The sequence below is a fragment of the Stegostoma tigrinum genome, chromosome 27 (assembly GCF_030684315.1).
Source record: "Stegostoma tigrinum isolate sSteTig4 chromosome 27, sSteTig4.hap1, whole genome shotgun sequence".
NCBI classification, from domain to species: domain Eukaryota; kingdom Metazoa; phylum Chordata; class Chondrichthyes; order Orectolobiformes; family Stegostomatidae; genus Stegostoma; species Stegostoma tigrinum.
The window spans coordinates 23,250,819-23,269,057 of NC_081380.1; the positions used below are offsets into that span (position 1 = coordinate 23,250,819).

An 18,239-nucleotide genomic window follows, 5' to 3' on the forward strand; every position below is an offset into this window, starting at 1 on the left:
GACAGTTGTCAGGTAGTAGTGTCCATGGTGACGACATATGCACGAAGTGTATTCAGCTACAGCTCCTTATTTACCACATGGAGCACCTGGAGGTGTGGATGGACTCACTACAACGCATTCACGATGCTGAGAATGTTGTGGATAGCACATTTAGCAATCTGGTCAAACCACTATTAAGGGCTACATAGACAGTGAGGAGTTCGGTGATCACCAGGAAGATGAGTAAATGTGGGCAAACAGCACAGGAGTCCCTTGGAGTCATTTCCCACTCAAACAGGTACACTGTTTTGGAAACTGTTGGGAGATGACTTCTCAGGAGAAAGCAGCTGCCAGATCAGTGGCACCATGACTGGTACTGCTGTACGACAGGGAGGGTCGAAGTGTAGGTGAGCAGTAGTGATAGGGGACTGTCTAGTCAAGGACACAGATAGGTTTTCTATGGCCACATGTGGGACTCCAAGATAGTTTGCTGCTTCCCTGGTGCCAGGGTCAATTACGTCTCTGCATGATCACAGGATATTCTGAAGTGGGAGCATAAGCAACCAGAGATAGATGCACATTGTTAGCCATGACACAGGCAGAAAGAGAGAGGAGGATCTGCAAAGAGTTCAGGGAGTGGGGTAGGAATTTGCAAAGAAGGCCCTCAAGGGTTGTAATCTCAGATTTAAACTAGTGTGGCTGGTGGGGGGGTGTCCCACAACTCGGCAAGACTACGGTGGAATCTGAGACGAAGGCCAGTAAGACTAAAAGGAAGAACAGATGAGGGAAGTTACTGAACACAGGGGGACCGGTGGATTGAAGTGTAATCTGTTCTAATACAAGGAGTAAGACAAGTTAAGCAGATTAACTTAGAGCTTGCAGTAATACATATAACTATGATGTTGTCACTATCGTACAGATTGGTTAAGAGAGGGGCAAGATCAGCAGCTTAACATTCTGGGATTTAGGTATTTCTGGCCTGATAAAGAGAGATGTAAAAGAGGTGGGGGAGTTGTGTTACTAAGGGAGAACACCTTGGACATCTCATCCAGCAAGGTCATAGAGGTAGAGTTCAGGAATAGGAATGGTGCCATCACTTCAATAGGACTGTACTACAGATGTCCCAACAGTCAGGTGAGAGAAGAATGGAGAAGCGGATAGATTATGGAAAACATAATAACAAAACGGTTGTTGTGCTATGATTTTAACTTTCTCTATATTGACTGAGACCTGCTTTGTGCCAGGGGCTTGGATGCAGGGAAATTTATCCAAATAGGAATGGAGTCCTACTAGATCTGGTATTGGAGAATGAACCCAATCAAGTGACTGAAGTTTCAGTGGAGGAGCATTTCTGGAATAGTGACCATAATTCAGTAAGTTTTAAGTCACTTATGAATTAGGCTACACGTAGTCCTTGTGTGAAAATACTAAACTGGGAAAGGCTAGTTACCACAATATTAAGCTGTATGAGTGTAAATCCACATACGGCATGGTGGGAATCTTTTAAAGGCCAGTTGATCCGAGTTCAGGACCATCATCTACTCGTGAAAATGAAGGATAAGGATGGCAAGATTTGGGAATCTTGGATGACAAGAGAAATTAAGAACTTAGTCAAAACGAAAATGGGGGCATACATAAAGTTTAGGAAACTGAAGACAGACGGGGCCCTTGGAGAATACAAATCTCATGAGAGATATGTATTAATTTGGAAAGTAATAAATACTCCATAACTGTACTATTTTTGAGTGAATCCACAGATATGACTATGGATCACAAAACTAACAGGATAAAGTTAAAGGCTTTGTAAATGAATATACTTGGCATTCAAAACAAAACAGACAAGTGACAGCACAAATGAGTACAATCCAATAGCCATTAGAGAGACACAGCTGCAAGATGACAGTTTGGAGGCTGCATTTTGAAGGATTTTGGAAGGTCCGAAGTGTAGAAAAAGAGGAGTGGCTCTATTAATATGGTGTTAGCTAGTCCAATAGAAAAGAATGACTCAATTTCAGGAAACTAGGAGGTTTAGGTAAAATGGTGTGAAGCTGGATGAACACAGTGGGCCAAGCAGCATCAGAGGAGCAGGAAAGTTGACGTTTCGGGTCGAGACCCTTCTTCAGAAATGGGGGAGGAGGGCGGCACTGGGATTGTGAAATAAATAGGGAGGGGGGAGGTGGATAGAAGATGGATAAAGGAGAAGATAAGCTGAGAGGAGACAGGTGGGACAAAGAGGCAGGGTTAGAGCCAGTGAAGGTGAATGTAGATGGGGAATTAGGGAAGGGATAGGTCAGTCCAGGGAGGACAGACAGGTCAAGGAGGCGGGATGAGGTTGGTGGGTCGGAGATGGGGGTGGGGCTTGAGATGGGAGGAATGGTTAGGGAGGCAGGGACTAGCTGGGCTGGTTTGGGATGTGATCAGGAGAGGGGAGATTTTGAAGCTTGTAAAGACCAGTTTCACACCATGTTATCTCAGATTCTCCAGTATCGGCAGTTCCTACTATCTCTGTAAAAGTTTCAGGTAACAGATGTGACATTGGTAAAGACACAAAGTCATTTATGGCATTGGTATAAAAGCCCTATATTAGTAACCACATGGGAGGAGACAGTAAAAAAGGAAGAAATAGTAAAAGCTTATCAGAAAGGTACAGCATTAATCATGGGAAATTTGATCTATGCTTCACCTGCAAAAGTAGCATGGATGAGGAATTCACAGAACATGTTTCAGGATAGTTTCTTAGAACTATGCATCTTGGAGCAAACCAGAGAGCAAGTTATACTAGATATGGTATTGTTTAAATGAGTTTGATCAATCTATAACCACATAGAGAAGGTGCCCTAGGCAGCTCATGGTTTAAATTGTAATTAAGGCAATTATGAAAGTGAGAGCAGAGCTAACCAAAAAAAATGCAAGTCAAAGCTAAACAAAAGGTCAGTAGAATTGCAGAGCCAAACATTTAAAGGGGATATTTCAGAATATGCAGACGAGATACACTCCAACAAGAAGGAAAAGTTCCAAAGGGAGGGCCCAACATCCATCATCAACTAAAAACATTAAAGACAATATCAAACTTGAAGAAAAAGCATATAATTGCACAATGAAATGGTGGCATGTCAGAAGATTGAACAGATTACAAGCAACATAAAAGAGTAACTATAATTAAAAATAGAGTTTCTATAGATTCTTTCTTGAAAAAGTTACCAAAGTGGGCACTGGCCTGAGAAAAGCGAGTCTCAGGAATTAATAATAGAACATAAAGGACATGACAGATGAATTGAACAGATATTTTGCATTAGTCTTCACTATGTAGAATACAAGTAATATCTCAGAAATATCTTTAAATCAAAGAATGAAAATGAGGAACCTGATGGAAAACTTACAACCACAAGGAAAGTATGGAGCAAATTGTTCGAGATGGCAGCGCACTTAGAAAAGTTTGACAATAATCTAGTGTGCCTGCATGCTTTTATGAAAGGCAGTCATCTTTAATCACTTGATTACAGATTGAAGTAGTAACATGTGTTGTGAGTAAGGGGAACCAGTGGATGTACTGTGTTCAGATTTTCAAAAGACATTTGATAACATGTCACCACGATCATTGCAGAAAAAAAGTTCACGGTTTTTAAGGGTAGAATTTTTGTTTGGATAGAAGGTCAGGAGCAAACAGGAAACAGACTCGGTATAAATGGATCGTTTTCTGGTTGGTAAGGGATATGTTGAGGAGCCTCACCTTTTAAAAAATTTTATCAATGACTTGGATGAAGGGACTGAAGGCATGTTTGCCAAATGTGCGGATGACAGAAGCTAGGCAGAAAACTATCTTGTGAAGTAGACATAACCTACATAGAATCCCACTGTGGTGGGCAAAGATCTGCCAAGCTACATATAATGTTGGAAAATTTAAATCTCTCTATTTTGGCAGGAAGAACAAAAAAAAAGGGACCATTTTCTAAACGGTGAGAGACTGCAGAGCTCCGAGAGGCAGAAAGATCTGAGCAACCTTAGTCACAAACCATAAGTAATACTGCAAGTAATAAGGAAAGCTAACAGAATGTTATTGTTTATTGTGAGAGCAAGTGAATACCAAAAGCAGGGAACTTATGTTTAAAATTGTACTGTTTATAAAAAAAAACAGAACTACTGATGCTGGAAATCTGAAAAAAAAATCTGCTGCAGAAACTCATCAGGTCAGGCAGCATCTGTGGACAGAAAGCAGAGTTAACATTTCAGGTCTATTCTGAAGTCCTCACTGGACCCAAGATGTTAACTCTGTTTTCTCTCCACATATGCTGCCAGACCTGTTAAGTTTCTCCAGAAATTTTGTTTTTGCTTTTGGAATGTTGTGTACTGTATTGATCTCCTTATAAAAGGGAAGAGAAATGCACAGAATGTAGTTTAGAGGTTAACCAAACTACTATTTTAAGTGAATGAACCGTCTAATGAGGAGACATTGGGTTGGCTAAGGTTTTATCCACTGGGGTTTGCACAAATAAGAGGCGATTTAGTTGAAAGATATAAAAATCACAAGTAACCTTTACAGGGTGGAGGTAGAAAGGATGTTTCCACTTGCCAGATTCTAGAACTAGGGGTGACTGCAAAAAGGAGTCAACACCAACACAAACAGAGGAAAAAAAGAACTCAAAAGGTTGTGAATCTTTGGAACTCTTTTCCTGAAAATGTGGCAGAAGCAGACCATCTTTAAATATTTTTAAGGTAGAGGTAGCCAGGTTCTTGAACAGCAAATGGATACAGTTGTTGGCAATAGGTGGGAACATGGATCACCAACAGTCTGACTGAACAGTGGCAACCTGAACAGCTTATGTTCCTAATCATTTGTTTGAATGTTAAAAGCTTCCAATTTTGTACATGCATAATGGAAATACATGAGCAGTTGCCTCACCAGTGTGTAGATTGATGGATTTTTCATAGAAATATGGTTTTTTTTTGAGAAAAATAAACTTTTGCTGGCAACTTATGGCTATTTTCTTGTGCTAATTTAAACAACGTAGTGTCTAAGAAATCAGTACAATATTGTGCGGTGTGTCTTTAAGTTGAATGGAACGGTGTTGAATTAAGATATTGTTGAATTCTTCTAAACTTGCTTTTGTGCAAGTTTAAATACCACGGTGACTGCCACAAGAGTGCTCAAAAATATTGATTTAAATTCAGAGTACATATAAAAGCATGTAATATCAAAATGTCAATTTTATATCCGTACCAGTATATTTTAAAAAAAACAAAGTTGCTCAGAGCAAGGTACCTTTAAAACTGGAGTGGGTCTGCAGTCGGTCAACCGTGTTTTGATAGAAGTCCTGGACACACTCAGATTGTTCCTCAATGCTCAATTCCTAAGGATGAAGAAGTTCAAATATAAACAACTTTAGTCAAATACCAGCAACGAATTTATTTCTGGTAAAATTGAAAAATAACCACAGATTTACAGTAACAAATGGAATAACTTGCAATGCTGTAGTGCCTTAATAGTTAAAAAGAAAGTAAAATTAGTGTCACAATAAGAGATATCAACATGTAAAAAGAATTTGCGAAGGAAAAAAAACAACTATTTTCTGAAAAGCATGTAATGAGTGTGTTACTGAAATTATGGGGTAAGAGAGTATAATAGAAAATAGGGAGTCAAGATGAATAGAAGGCGATAAGGCGTGGATGAAATTTTCTGTACTGAGATACAGGCAGGGGCACTCACTGGCATGAAAATCAATGTGAATTCCACTATTGAGAATTGGAAGTTTCACAACATTCTGCAAATTTTAAATGGTAGCATTACTACTGCAGTACTTATTATTTTAATATTGGAGACTCCTCTTAAGACATAGAGCTTTACATAACCATTATCTTGGACAAAATTAATTCTGGTCCATTTTTGATTCCCTTAGTACAGCATGAATTTCAAGACGGTGAAGGCAGTGTGGAAGAGATTTACTAAAACACAAGATGGTAGACTCCTCTTTGCATATAGAGAAAACAATTTTTTAAAAATTGCACTTTTCATGACAACAAAGATTTAACTGTAGAGGTGTTTGACAAGGCGAACTGGTCAGTAAAGTTATAACCAGACAAGATATTTAGCAAAACATAAAAAGGAAAATGTTGGGAAAAGTAAATATTTTGCATTGTGCACTCAAGATATGGAATACCCTACCTGACACAGCAATCAAAGCAGGATTTATAATTGCTTCATTTAGGACAAAAATAAAAGGATGCAGACAAAGCATAGGGTCTTTTTTTTAAAGATTGAATGGACAACTTTCAGAGAGTTCACAAAAGACATGATGAATCAAATCGCCTCCATCTGCGCTGGAAGATGCTATGTTAATTGTTGAGATGTTGTAAACTCAGATTTTAATTGGTACAGCTACCATCCTTCATTGTTTTGGCAAGATTTAAAATTTTCTTGCAGTAGTTTGTGAGAAGTTATAATGATTAAATTAACAAACAGCTTTTGGCATTGACCACTGCTCAGTGATTACACCCCACCTCCAAGACAGAAGATTGCGGGTGCAAGGCCAATTGCATAGACTTGAGCACACAATCCAAATTGTTAAGCCATGTAGCACTGAGGGCGTGCTGCAACCTTGTCTTTCAACTGAGATATTTAATCCAGTCTTCCTGCACTGGTGGATGTAAAAGATATACCTACTCAAAGAGAAGTACAAGAATTCTCTTATAGCCTATTATGGTTCCTCAAACACTTTCACTAACACTTATTATATGATCATATATCTCTGTATTAGTTGTTGGACTTGATTGTGCAGAATTTGATTGCTATGTTCCCTCATATTACATCAGTCACAACACTGCAAAAGTCCTTATATGGGTTCCTTTTCCTTTCAGTCTAATTCCTTTCTTCACATTTAGAACTCTGTTCATTTATTACAAATCACAAGAATAGAGTACTGGAACTTTTATACTGCTTAGTTACATTCATTGGGGGCAGTAATTCTACCGAGATCAAACAGGAATCTGTTATTTACTCAAAGCCAATGTTGTATAAACTTATAGTTAATATTGAACATACCCAAACACAACTGTCTGCAACCCTGGACTCCACAGTACAGGAAGAATGTTTAAGCTTTCAAGAGTGAAGAATGCAGTTTCTTTACGAAGTACTTTGGCATTACAAAATTCAAATAGAAATAAAATCTGCTTCCGTTCATCAGAACAAGAATAATATGAAATAAAGGTTTAAATATAAAAAAAAATGAACAGCATAGACAAAAGCAGATTGTTCCTGACTCCTCCACTGGGAACACTGGGCTACAGAAATGCATTTAAATATAAGATTTAGACCTGAAAGCAAGAAAAATTCACTCCAAAGTTAGAGGTTGAAGTCCAAAGTATGTTTGCATTCAACACCAAATTAGATACATGGACAAATGTAAAATGGTTGAATGGACATGGAAACAGAGTGGAGAAATGCAGTTTGAGCTATCTACTTATGTGAGGATGTTTGCCAGGGTGGAGGAGTCCAACAGTGTGTTTCGCGGTTATAACAGACCTTATGAACCTCATGAAAACTATTACAATGTCATTTATTACTATAATATTTCAGTAAGCTCAGAATTAGATTATAAAGAGTTTTCAGGTCAGTTGTTGGATATTAATTTTTTTATGTTCAACTACACAATACACAGCTGAAATGAAATGCTTTCAAATTTTACCTTTTTATGTTGCATTGACTCAATAAATCCTCTGCATTGTTTTAGTATATCTTGACCAGGTTTGCGAAAGATCTTAAGGAAATCAATAAAATCCTTAGATGCACGTTCTGTTTCTAGGCTGGTCTGCCTATTTATGGATGGACTTGAGGCTTTAACTTCCTGACTGTCTGCTACTTTTGACAAGAAAAAATAGATGAGAAACCCAGTGTTCAAATACCTTTCGTTTGTTTCATACTTAGTTTGTCTGAAAGCGGAGTGTAATCTTGTTACAGAATGCTATATTTTTAGTATAAAATATGCTACAGTACAATATCGTAATGTTGCTTCAGAAATCCAGTTTTAATCAATGGATTTTATTTAAAGTTTGCCTTTTGTCACTGGATACTATCTATACTTTTCCTAATTGCTATGAGAGACAAGCATGCAACAAGAGAAAAACTAAAACAATGTCATCATAAGTGATTAAGCAGTTTCACTCATCATGGAGTAAAAGCAACTTCTACTTCCGAAATTATTGTTGGGACATTAAATAATAACATCTCAGAAGTCACACCACCTCCTTTCTTGCTTTTATGTTGGCAAAGAAATCGCAACAATATCAAGAGCAAATACATCGTAAAGAACTCACACGGCAGAAGTCAATGTAGTTTCCAGTACCAAAGATTCCAAATTTTTTTTGGGAATTAGTCAATATTTGCCAAAACATTGAACCTCTCGTAGATTTAGCAGATTAATCTGTTATAATGTTATTCCTATCAGATACTTCAATTGAATTATAAACTGGTTTAAAATAAATGGGTTTCTTCCAACATAAAATAGCCGACATAGGAAGGCTATGTGCTCATCCACCAGCAAATGCAAATTCTACCCTCATTTTACAGCTGAAAAATATAATGGAACACCAATGAAATTATTTCAAATAATATATAGGCTGTAAAACATTTAAAGCACTACATAGGTACATTCATAAAATATTTCATACTGAATATGTAACATGTTTAATTGAATAATTGGAAATTATAGCAATAAACTGTATCAAGCAGCACATACGGGAAATAAATTCCCACTAAATGGCCTCTATTACTACAGAAAAATAACTACAAAAAAGGAAGTTATTACTAACAATGACAGTCAAAGAGCTCAGAACTGTTACTAATTTAAATTTCAGGTCAAAAGATAACCATGGCATTAGTCCCTGGGATGAAAATCAAAGTACAATGTTTTTCTTTTAAAAGCACAAAATTTTAAATTGTATCAGTATGAAAGCCTAATTTGAAATGTATCGTATGTATAGAACATATGAAGTAATTTTATTGAAGACAGTATGAAACGTGGGAATGATATAAAACTAAAGCATCACGTTAAACCCACAATGATGTAGCATTTTTCAACAGGCAGAATAATCTGAGCTGCAAGCAACTACATTTTACTTTTGCAGCAGCTGTGAATCAGTTTTTAAATTTAATAGATGTTTTAAAAAGATTACTCATGGTTCCTATCAAGGAAAAAAATGGATCAAAAAGAACAATCAAATTAAACATTATTTTCCTAATTTTAAAGTTAAACAATTAGGTACAAATTAGTACTTAATTCTGCATTGTTTTCAAGTTTAAGATGCAAAAAGGCAGTTATTTACTCTATTTACACATTAACCACTTCATTTTCTTTGTAATTAAACTTGTTCATAATTTTTTGCCACATCACATCAGCTATGCAGTTATAGTACGGTATTTGTAGTTACATACTTGTAAGCATTTTATGAAATTAGATGTCAATTGTGTTTTGTGGGAAATTATTGGCTGGATAATTTGATAATGTACATGTCTTGCCAGTACCTTTTTCTCTCATTGAAAATTACAGGCAAACATTCCATTCCTAAGAAACATGTTATCCTTTCACATTTGCACGATAAATTAAACTTATCCTCGAACTTTGCTGACTAATAAGTCATTAACTCACGTCAGACTATATATATCCTGAATCAATAACGATTACTTTTTAAAAATTTAATCGCAATACAAATAAAACTGTATTGCCGGTTTCATAACAATTTTGAGCCCTATGCTAAATTGATTGGCACCTACCTTGCAATTCACCAGCAAAATACTGCAGTGAAGTGAGGAGCAAGAGAGTACTAAATGACACAAGGCACAATGAAAACAGAAAAAGCAGCACACATCTCCCACATCATGTATATGAAAAACAAGCAAGAAATTCACACCAAGATGAAAGTAGCTTTGCAAAAATGCAGAATTTGCATTATACAATTTGCTCACCAGGTTAAAATGCTGCTTTTCAGCCTCCAAAATGAAATTTAATCTACTGTGTTTATCACTTACACATACTATAACCAAATTTCAGTTGGGTCTTATTAGTGCACTTGCACCACTGTCATCCTCCCACACTAGGTATCCTCTGACCTTCTCAAGGGACAATTTATACTGTGATCCATACTCATTAGGGACTGGATTTGTTCTGGCCAATTCATGTTACAAGAAACCTTTACAGCCAGCAATGACATTGGAGTGTGGGCTGGATTCAAATCTCTGAAGTAAAGATCAATCACTAGCCAGCTACACTAGACATTTACAGGAGCTCATAACATTAGATTTTACTGGAAAATTATCGGCAAAATGTACGTTACATATTTTGTTATATAAACATGACTGCAAGATTATGTTTAAAACCTTTCAAAAGAATAATTAACTAGCTTTCCATAAATCCGATTAATGCAAAGCAGCACAAACTATTCAACTCAAGTCATAACTTCAATAATTCTCAACATGTTCTACTTTACAGTGAGACAGCCCTTATTTCTAAATTTGTTCCCTTGTTCTAGTCTCTCCTTAAAAGGTGAAAACACCTGCTTAACATTCATCCTGTTAAATCTCCTTAGGATTTTGTGTTTCAATAACATTACCTCTCTTCTTCAAAATTCCAATAATTACATGGCTGACCTCTCCTCATGAGGTAACTCCTTCACCCAGGATAAAATTAGATAATTTGCTGTTATGAATAAATGCAGCAACATAACCCATCTTTAAAGAATATGTTGCCTATTAATACCCAAGAGCTTAGATATCCTGTATAGGAAATTTAATTTACATTTTTCTAAATTCAGCTTATGCTTCAATAAACTTGATTATACTACATTATAATGCAATAATTTTAGTCATCTTGGTATCGTTCACAAAAAAAATCATCTGACTAAGCTATCTATTCTACAAGCAACACGTTTAGGATTAAGGAAGAAAATAGATATGTATATTTTATGTAAAAATATACATTTTAAAACAGAGACACCAGGGATTCAATTTTTAGTAGCCATAGTTGTTTCAAATTGAAAAGCAAATATACAAAATAAGTCTCATTTGAAGCAAACATGGAATAACGATAAAATCAAATAAACGGTGGTGCAGTGGTAGTGTCCCTACTCCTGGACCAAGAGGCCTGGATTCAAATCCCACCTGCTTCAGAGGTACATAGTAACATCCCTAAACAAGTTGATTGGAAAAACAGGTTAAATAAAAAGAGTTAAGTAGGTTGCGACACAGTGGTAATATCCCTACTACTGGACCGGAAAGGCCCGTTTTCAAGAACCATCTGCTCCAAAGGAACGTAATAACATCTCTGAACAGGTTGATTCGAAATATAGGTAAACTCAAAGTAGTTTATTCTGACTTTTGGTTTTGCTTAGTATATGCCCATGCAAGTATAAAAGAGAAAACAAAATCAAGAATAATTTCAACTTATTCAATATTTTTTTTTTAAAAAAATCAATAAAAGACTTCATGCTTCAGATTAACTGTCCTGAAATAGTCTTATCGAAACTAGCAGTTTCATTTCCACCAGTTAGCAAAGATACAAATCAGTGGTCAGATCTGACACTATCGGAACATGACATATTTGTGCTCTAATAGTCTGCCATCAAGTGACAGGATTTCAAAACAGAACAAGCTTTTGATAAGATCAGGGCAGTATTTCACCAAATGGAGAAGGAACAGCTCATTATGCTCTTCCAGGATGGGTTGCAAAAAAAAAAACACAGCTGTCTGCAAAAGAACAGAAACTCTCGGGCTGTGGGTTGAGCAATCCAATAATGAAATCAATACTAGACTTGGTCCCAAGTAACTTTATGACACTTGGGAATGATGTAAATGTAAAAAAAAAAGGTATTTTAGTTTTTATATAATGGTTTGAGGAATAAAATTTTAAATTGCCCTTCTGAATGACTTTTTTTGTATATTAGAATTCAAATCAATGACATCTCATTTCTCCTCACAAGAAGGCAAAAACTAGTTATGAATTAAAAGTTTGATTTGAATAAAGTTACCAATTTAGTTGTTCCACAACTATGGGCAGTAAAAGTAACCCCAATTACCCAAGCAAAGGTAATTCACAATACCAGTCAGCGTAGACAGGCAGCTTTGTGGCTATGCTGCATTACCTTCAGTAGGAGATGCCAGCTCCCATGGTGGAGTAAAAATTTCCTTCAAATCCCTAAGAATGTTATCCGCATTGCATTCCCTCCCACCTAATCCATGCTTAAGAACTCTGTCTTGATTCACCGAATGCAAATGCAAAAAAGAAGATAAAGCAAGAGACAAATGGGAGAATAGCACGAATGGGAAAAACAAGTCATTAAAAAAAGCATGTAATTATTCAGTCCATGATCATACAGTGCAAGACAAAGAATGAAAATTAGATACCAACAGCTGTTCAATACCCTCATCCTGTGCCAAGTGACTGGATGACGCTGAGAAGTATGAAATTATGTAATAGACTTATTTTCCTCTTGCTTATGCTCTCATTTCTTATTCCATTAAATGTAATTTCCACTGGAGAGCTCTCATTAGTTGAGGAAAACAGCAGCATTACAATTTGGAGATCAAAATACATCTAGCCGCTATTCAAAAAAAATGGCCTCCTTAATTATATCGACTGGAAAATTACTCAGAGTTGCTGCCAAACCAATAGGGCTACTTTGCGAGAAAAATGTTGGACACCAATTTTGCATACAAATAGGCTTTTCATTGCCCAATCATGCAGCTGGGATAGGAACAATTGAGGAATTTTCCAGCCACAGGATTAAGTTTTTAAACAGACCACTTATTTTTTTTCAACTTGTATTTAGACATTAGAAAATAGGAAATCCATTGAAAAGGTATAATAAATACAAGTAAAGCATAATAAGCAAAATTGGGCCTAATTTCAGACTGTGTTGTGAATCTTGTCTTACAATGGAACGTATCTTACAATGTACAGATAACTGAGTGTGCTAAGTGAAAAGTTAAATCATTCATATAACTTTTAGCTTACAAACTAGGAAAGTTTGTTCCAGTTTTTTTTAAACAAAGTATATTGGCTTTAAATGCTAGACATCCTATGGCCTCAGTAACCGAGTCAGCTGATTTATGCCAAATGAGTAACAGTGCAGACATCAACTAAGATCTGAATGGAAGCTGTCAAAACTAATTTAACATAAATTCTTTTTAGTCAGCTGAAGAGATTTTAATCTTCAGTGCAAGAAACTGGATTTAAATGTAGAACTGAAAGAAATCACCGCACCATCCAGCTTCCCTGGAACAATCTTATTCATGGTCATTTGCCTACAACTGCCTGAAAGTGAAATACAACCAAGGCAGCCCTCAAGATGATGAGAAAGCCAACAGAAGCATTTGTTCTGTCACCACTGGGCATATGTAATGCAAAGTATGTAAATCCTAAATAGTAACATTCCTCATCCTGAGGAGACAACATTGGTGGCAGTAGTGAGGGGAGCAAGTTGAAACTTTTTTGGGGATTACATATAACAGACAGAAAATGTAATTCAATTGGAAACAGAATAAATGTGCCTCTGGGCAGAAAACAGGGAGGAACTTGAAGCACCAGATAAAGCTAGATTTTGTCCAGTTACATTACTAAATTCACATTGTTTAGCATGGAGCAGGGAGGCAAGTTGCACCAGTGGTGGAATCACTTTCTCTGAAGTAGTTTTCCACCACAGACTTTTTTTTAGCTGTGTACATCTCAATAGCTACTTTATATTGGTGCTGATCACAGACAGTAAAAGAAATTACATAGATGCTAGAAATCTGACGTACATGCAAAATACTCAGCACACTCCACAAATGAGAAATAAAGAAATACAGTACCAATTTTCAGAATGCTTGTTAAAATCAGCTACATTATATTATATTACATATTATAGAACTGGAAGGTAATCAAATAACAAATCTCAAAAACAAAATGAACATTGCAGTAAAACATTTACGGATGGATTATGTAAACGAGAACCATCTTTTCCAACAGTATTCACTCTAGAAAACGACAATGTTGTCGAGGAGAATACTGAGATACAGGCTACTAGACCAGGTGGGATTGAGGTTCACAAGGAAGAGGTACTAGAAATCCTACAGAGGGTGAAGATAGATAAGTGCCCTGGGCCGGATGGGATTTATCCTAGGATCCTCTGGGAAGCCAGGGAGGAGATTGCCGAGCCTTTGACATTGATCTTTAGCTCGTCATTGTCTACAGGAATAGTGCCAGACAACTGGAGGATAGCAAATGTGGTTCCCCTGTTCAGGAAGGGGAGTAGAGACAACCCTGGTAATTATAGACCAATGAGCCTTACCTCAGTTGTTGGTAAAGTGTTGGAAAAGGTTATAAGGGATAGGATTTATAAACATCTAGAAAAGAATAAATTGATAAGGGATAGTCAGCACGGTTTTGTGATGGGTGGGTCGTGCCTCACAAACCTTATTGAGTTCTTTGAGAAGGTGACCAAACAGGTAGATGTGAGTAAACCGGTTGATGTGGTGTATATGGATTTCAGCAAGGCATTCGATAAAGTTCCCCACATTAGGCTATTGTACAAAATGCGGAGGAATGGAATTGTGGGAGATATAGCAGTTTGGATCGGAAATTGGCTTGCTGAAAGACGACAGAGGGTGGTAGTTGATGGGAAATGTTCATCCTGGAGACCAGTTACTAGTGGTGTACCGCAAGGGTCGGTGTTGGGTCCACTGCTGTTGGTCATTTTTAGAAATGACCTTGATGAGGGCATAGAAGGATGGGTTAGTAAATTTGCAGACGACACTAAGGTCAGTGGAGTTGTGGATAGTGACGAAGGATGCTGTAGGTTGCAGAGAGACATAGATAAGCTGCAGAGCTGGGCTGAGAGGTGGCAAATGGAGTTTAACGCAGACAAGTGTGAGGTGATGCACTTTGGTAGGAGTAACCGGAAGACAAAGTACTGGGCTAATGGTAAGATTCTTGGTAGTGTAGATGAGCAGAGAGATCTCGGTGTCCATGTACACAGATCCTTGAAAGTTGCCACCCAGGTTGACAGGGCTGTTAAGAAGGCATACAGTGTTTTAGCTTTTATTAATAGAGGGATCAAGTTCCAGAACCAAGAGGTTATGGTGAAGCTGTACAAAACTCTGGTGCGGCCACACTTGGAGTATTGTGTACAGTTCTGGTCACCGCATTATAAGACAGCTGTGGAAGCTTTGGAAAGGGTGCAGAGGAGATTTACTAGGATGCTGCCTGGTATAGAGGGAAGGTCTTACGAGGAAAGGCTGAGGGACTTGAGGCTGTTTTCATTAGAGAGAAGAAGGGTGAGAGGTGACTTAATTGAAACATATAAAATAATCAGAGGGTTAGATAGGGTGGATAGGAAAAGCCTTTTTCCTAGGATGGTGATGGCGAGCACGAGGGGGCATAGCTTTAAATTGAGGGGTGAAAGATATAGGACAGATGTCAGAGATAGTTTCTTTACTCAGAGAGTAGTAAGGGAATGGAACGCTTTGCCTGCAACGGTTGTAGATTCGCCAACTTTAGGTACATTTAAGTCGTCATTGGATAAGCATATGGACGTACATGGAATGGTGTAGGTTAGATGGGCTTCAGATCGGTATGACAGGTTGGCACAACATCGGGGGCCGAAGGGCTTGTACTGTGCTGTAATGTTCTATATTTAAAATCATAATATCCAGAACAACAGGTATAACTTTGAAATGATACTGAAATGGTATAAATTGCTTAATTTTTCATTAATATCAAAAATAAGTTAGGGAGTAAACTTGTAGTTGTCCTATATATCATTGGTCAATTTCATTCTCAGAATTTCCATAATAGCTTCACTTCCTGATTCTTGCCAACGTGATGACTCCACACGTAATTATGCAAAGCACACCAACACTCGCAATCAGAAATATCTGGCAAACACAAGGCTAAATTGTTAAAGACAGTTGTTCTCAGAAAAGAAAGAAGAAATCAGATCAAGCATTTACAAGCTATTTACCTTTCTTTGGTGCAGCCCGGGATGATGGACTGAAGAACTTTTTGACAGTCTGGACTTTTCTTTTTGTTTCATTTGTTTTTTTCTCTTCAAATTTAGAAAAGGTGAGTGATGGAGCCCCTTGGCTGCTAGCATAAGCAGCTTCCTCTTCACGCTGTAAACTTTGTATTCAAAACAGTTTAGAATGGTTTCAGATTAGTATACAATGCAGAAGCAAATATTCAATGCATACTGCAGCGGTTCTATTATCTTATGTAGCAAATTAACCTGCTTGGATACATTTTACATGCTTTAAATGTTATTAAACCTGTTGCTGAATCGATGACATAATTAGTCAGCAAGTTCCCCTTCAATTAAATAGAAAGGACATTTCAATTACGGACATGAGGAAAGAAATAAGCAATGTCCAAGAATTCCTTAGGAAGGAAGCAAAACCAAAAAGAGACGCCAATTGAAAAAAATATACAGGAGAAAGCAAAATCAAAGAAAAGCTGCACAAATTCAATGGGAACATTAGTCTCGAAACTTAGCTACTTAATAACTTAAGCCAATAATGCAAAAGAAGAGTTGTCCCTGGTGCTCAAAATGCTCAAATTACATTTCGTACAAGGTGGAATGCATTATATCCACTCAATTTTGTTTTTTGTTAGCATTTGTTACCATTCCATAAGCCTCAGCATAATATGGGTTCCAGACCCATAACACTTGCTCTATGTGGCACAGAACCATATCACATTCGGCATTTTCCCCCCAATATCTCAGTACTCAAGGAATTGATTTTTAAAAAATACACATTATGGATGAACAAAAGTAATGAGCAAGACTGACAGGTGCCATAGTTGACAAAAAAGGATTTCTGCACATGGTCAGTCATGGAATGTGTAAAGGATTTGCTAGTAGGGTGCAAAACAAGCAAAGCAGTAGCACTACCGTTCTGCAAGCTCCCAGTCTTCCTGAATTTGTCGCTGTCTTGCTTTGCTGTACTCTTCTCTCCAACACTTGGAACAAAAACCTTGCCAAGCAGGATTTCCATAGTAACCACACCCTTTCTTACACAGTAGCTCTGACTGGTCTACATGAATTCCTCTACGTTCCGATTTCAAGCTCATAATTCTAATGGGAAACAAAACAAAGTTACAATAAAGACAAACTGAAGTCTGAAAGAAAGACCAACTCTGCACAAAACAGTTACGTAAAACTGACAGATGTCATTAAATAATTTACTAATTCTTCAAATAATACAATCAACAAAATTTTTCTTGTAGTTCTATTAAAAATGAAAAGCTTGCAAATTCAGGACACAGCTCTAAAAATGATTAAAATTTAGAGTAATGAATATGCTTGCTCTTACACCTGTAGTCACCATCTCAGGCAATGACACTTTGGGTAATTTGGAGGACAACGCAGAGGTGGGATCCGCACATCTGAGTCTTAAAAAGGGTATATGCCAGCTTGAAGGAGGACATTTTTGCATAGGATTTCTGCTGCATAACAGACCTACCATATATCCTTTGGCCAATGATAGAAAAACAAGAGAGTCCAACATCTCCTTGGCATAGGGCTTTGCACATCACTGGTAACATTGAGCGCCCAAGTTTACAAACAACCATAACTTCATCAGCACAGTTGAAGCCCAAGCACAAACTATGTCCGATGGCTGAAAGCTCCCTGGAAGCTTTCACTGCAGAAATCTTATGACTTCTCCACCCGTCTTCAGAGTGATACCGTCATGGTTAGAGTACAGTGTACAAAAGATCTGACACAAAAAAGGGCATCACAGCACAGCACTTCAGAAATTGATCTAATTATCAGATCACTTTTGTTAAAAAGTGGAGTTGAACCCCTCTGAGAACTAAAACTTAAACACCCAAACAGGAGCACCTCACCATATAATCTGTAAAGGGAGTATGAAAAGTGATGTAACCTGCCTTTCAGCAACTTCTAGTGGTTAAAAAAAAAACCCCTGACACTCACTTTACAATCAACAAGAAACCAATTTATTTATCTAAATCTAACAGTGAACAAATTAACTAAATTAATAAATGAAATAAATCCCTAACTACTAACTATATCCCGAATAAAACAAGATTCTATTGGTATGCTGTTCCAATAAATACAATCTCTACTTAAAATAATAGAATAAAAACAATAAATTTAGAGTCTCGAAATTAAAGCCAACCATTGTGCCCTCCGAATGTGCGGTGCCTTTTCCATTGATTCTTCTGTCAGGTATATTAACTAGAAGTATCATCAGTACCTTTGGTTTTCAGATGGCACTT

At 37.2% G+C, this 18,239-nt stretch overlaps 1 protein-coding gene across 7 annotated transcripts in view; it reads right to left on the reverse strand.

The window, feature by feature from the left end:
• Positions 1 to 18,239, reverse strand: part of rabgef1 (RAB guanine nucleotide exchange factor (GEF) 1) — a 45,132-nt gene that overhangs the window by 16,408 nt on the left and 10,485 nt on the right. For 5 of the 7 annotated variants that reach the window (XM_048556905.2, XM_048556904.2, XM_048556906.2 and 2 more), the window contains 5 exons: positions 16,891 to 17,073; positions 15,964 to 16,121; positions 12,106 to 12,216; positions 7,659 to 7,828; positions 5,240 to 5,327 (listed from right to left, as the gene is read on the reverse strand). In XM_048556905.2, the coding sequence (XP_048412862.1) occupies positions 5,240 to 5,327; positions 7,659 to 7,828; positions 12,106 to 12,216; positions 15,964 to 16,121; positions 16,891 to 17,069 (706 nt within the window). In that variant the 5' untranslated portion in view covers positions 17,070 to 17,073. Of the gene's footprint in view, positions 1 to 5,239; positions 5,328 to 7,658; positions 7,832 to 12,105; positions 12,217 to 15,963; positions 16,122 to 16,890; positions 17,074 to 18,239 lie in introns of all 7 variants that reach the window. The other 2 variants (XM_048556910.2, XM_048556909.2) reach the window with 2 other exon arrangements.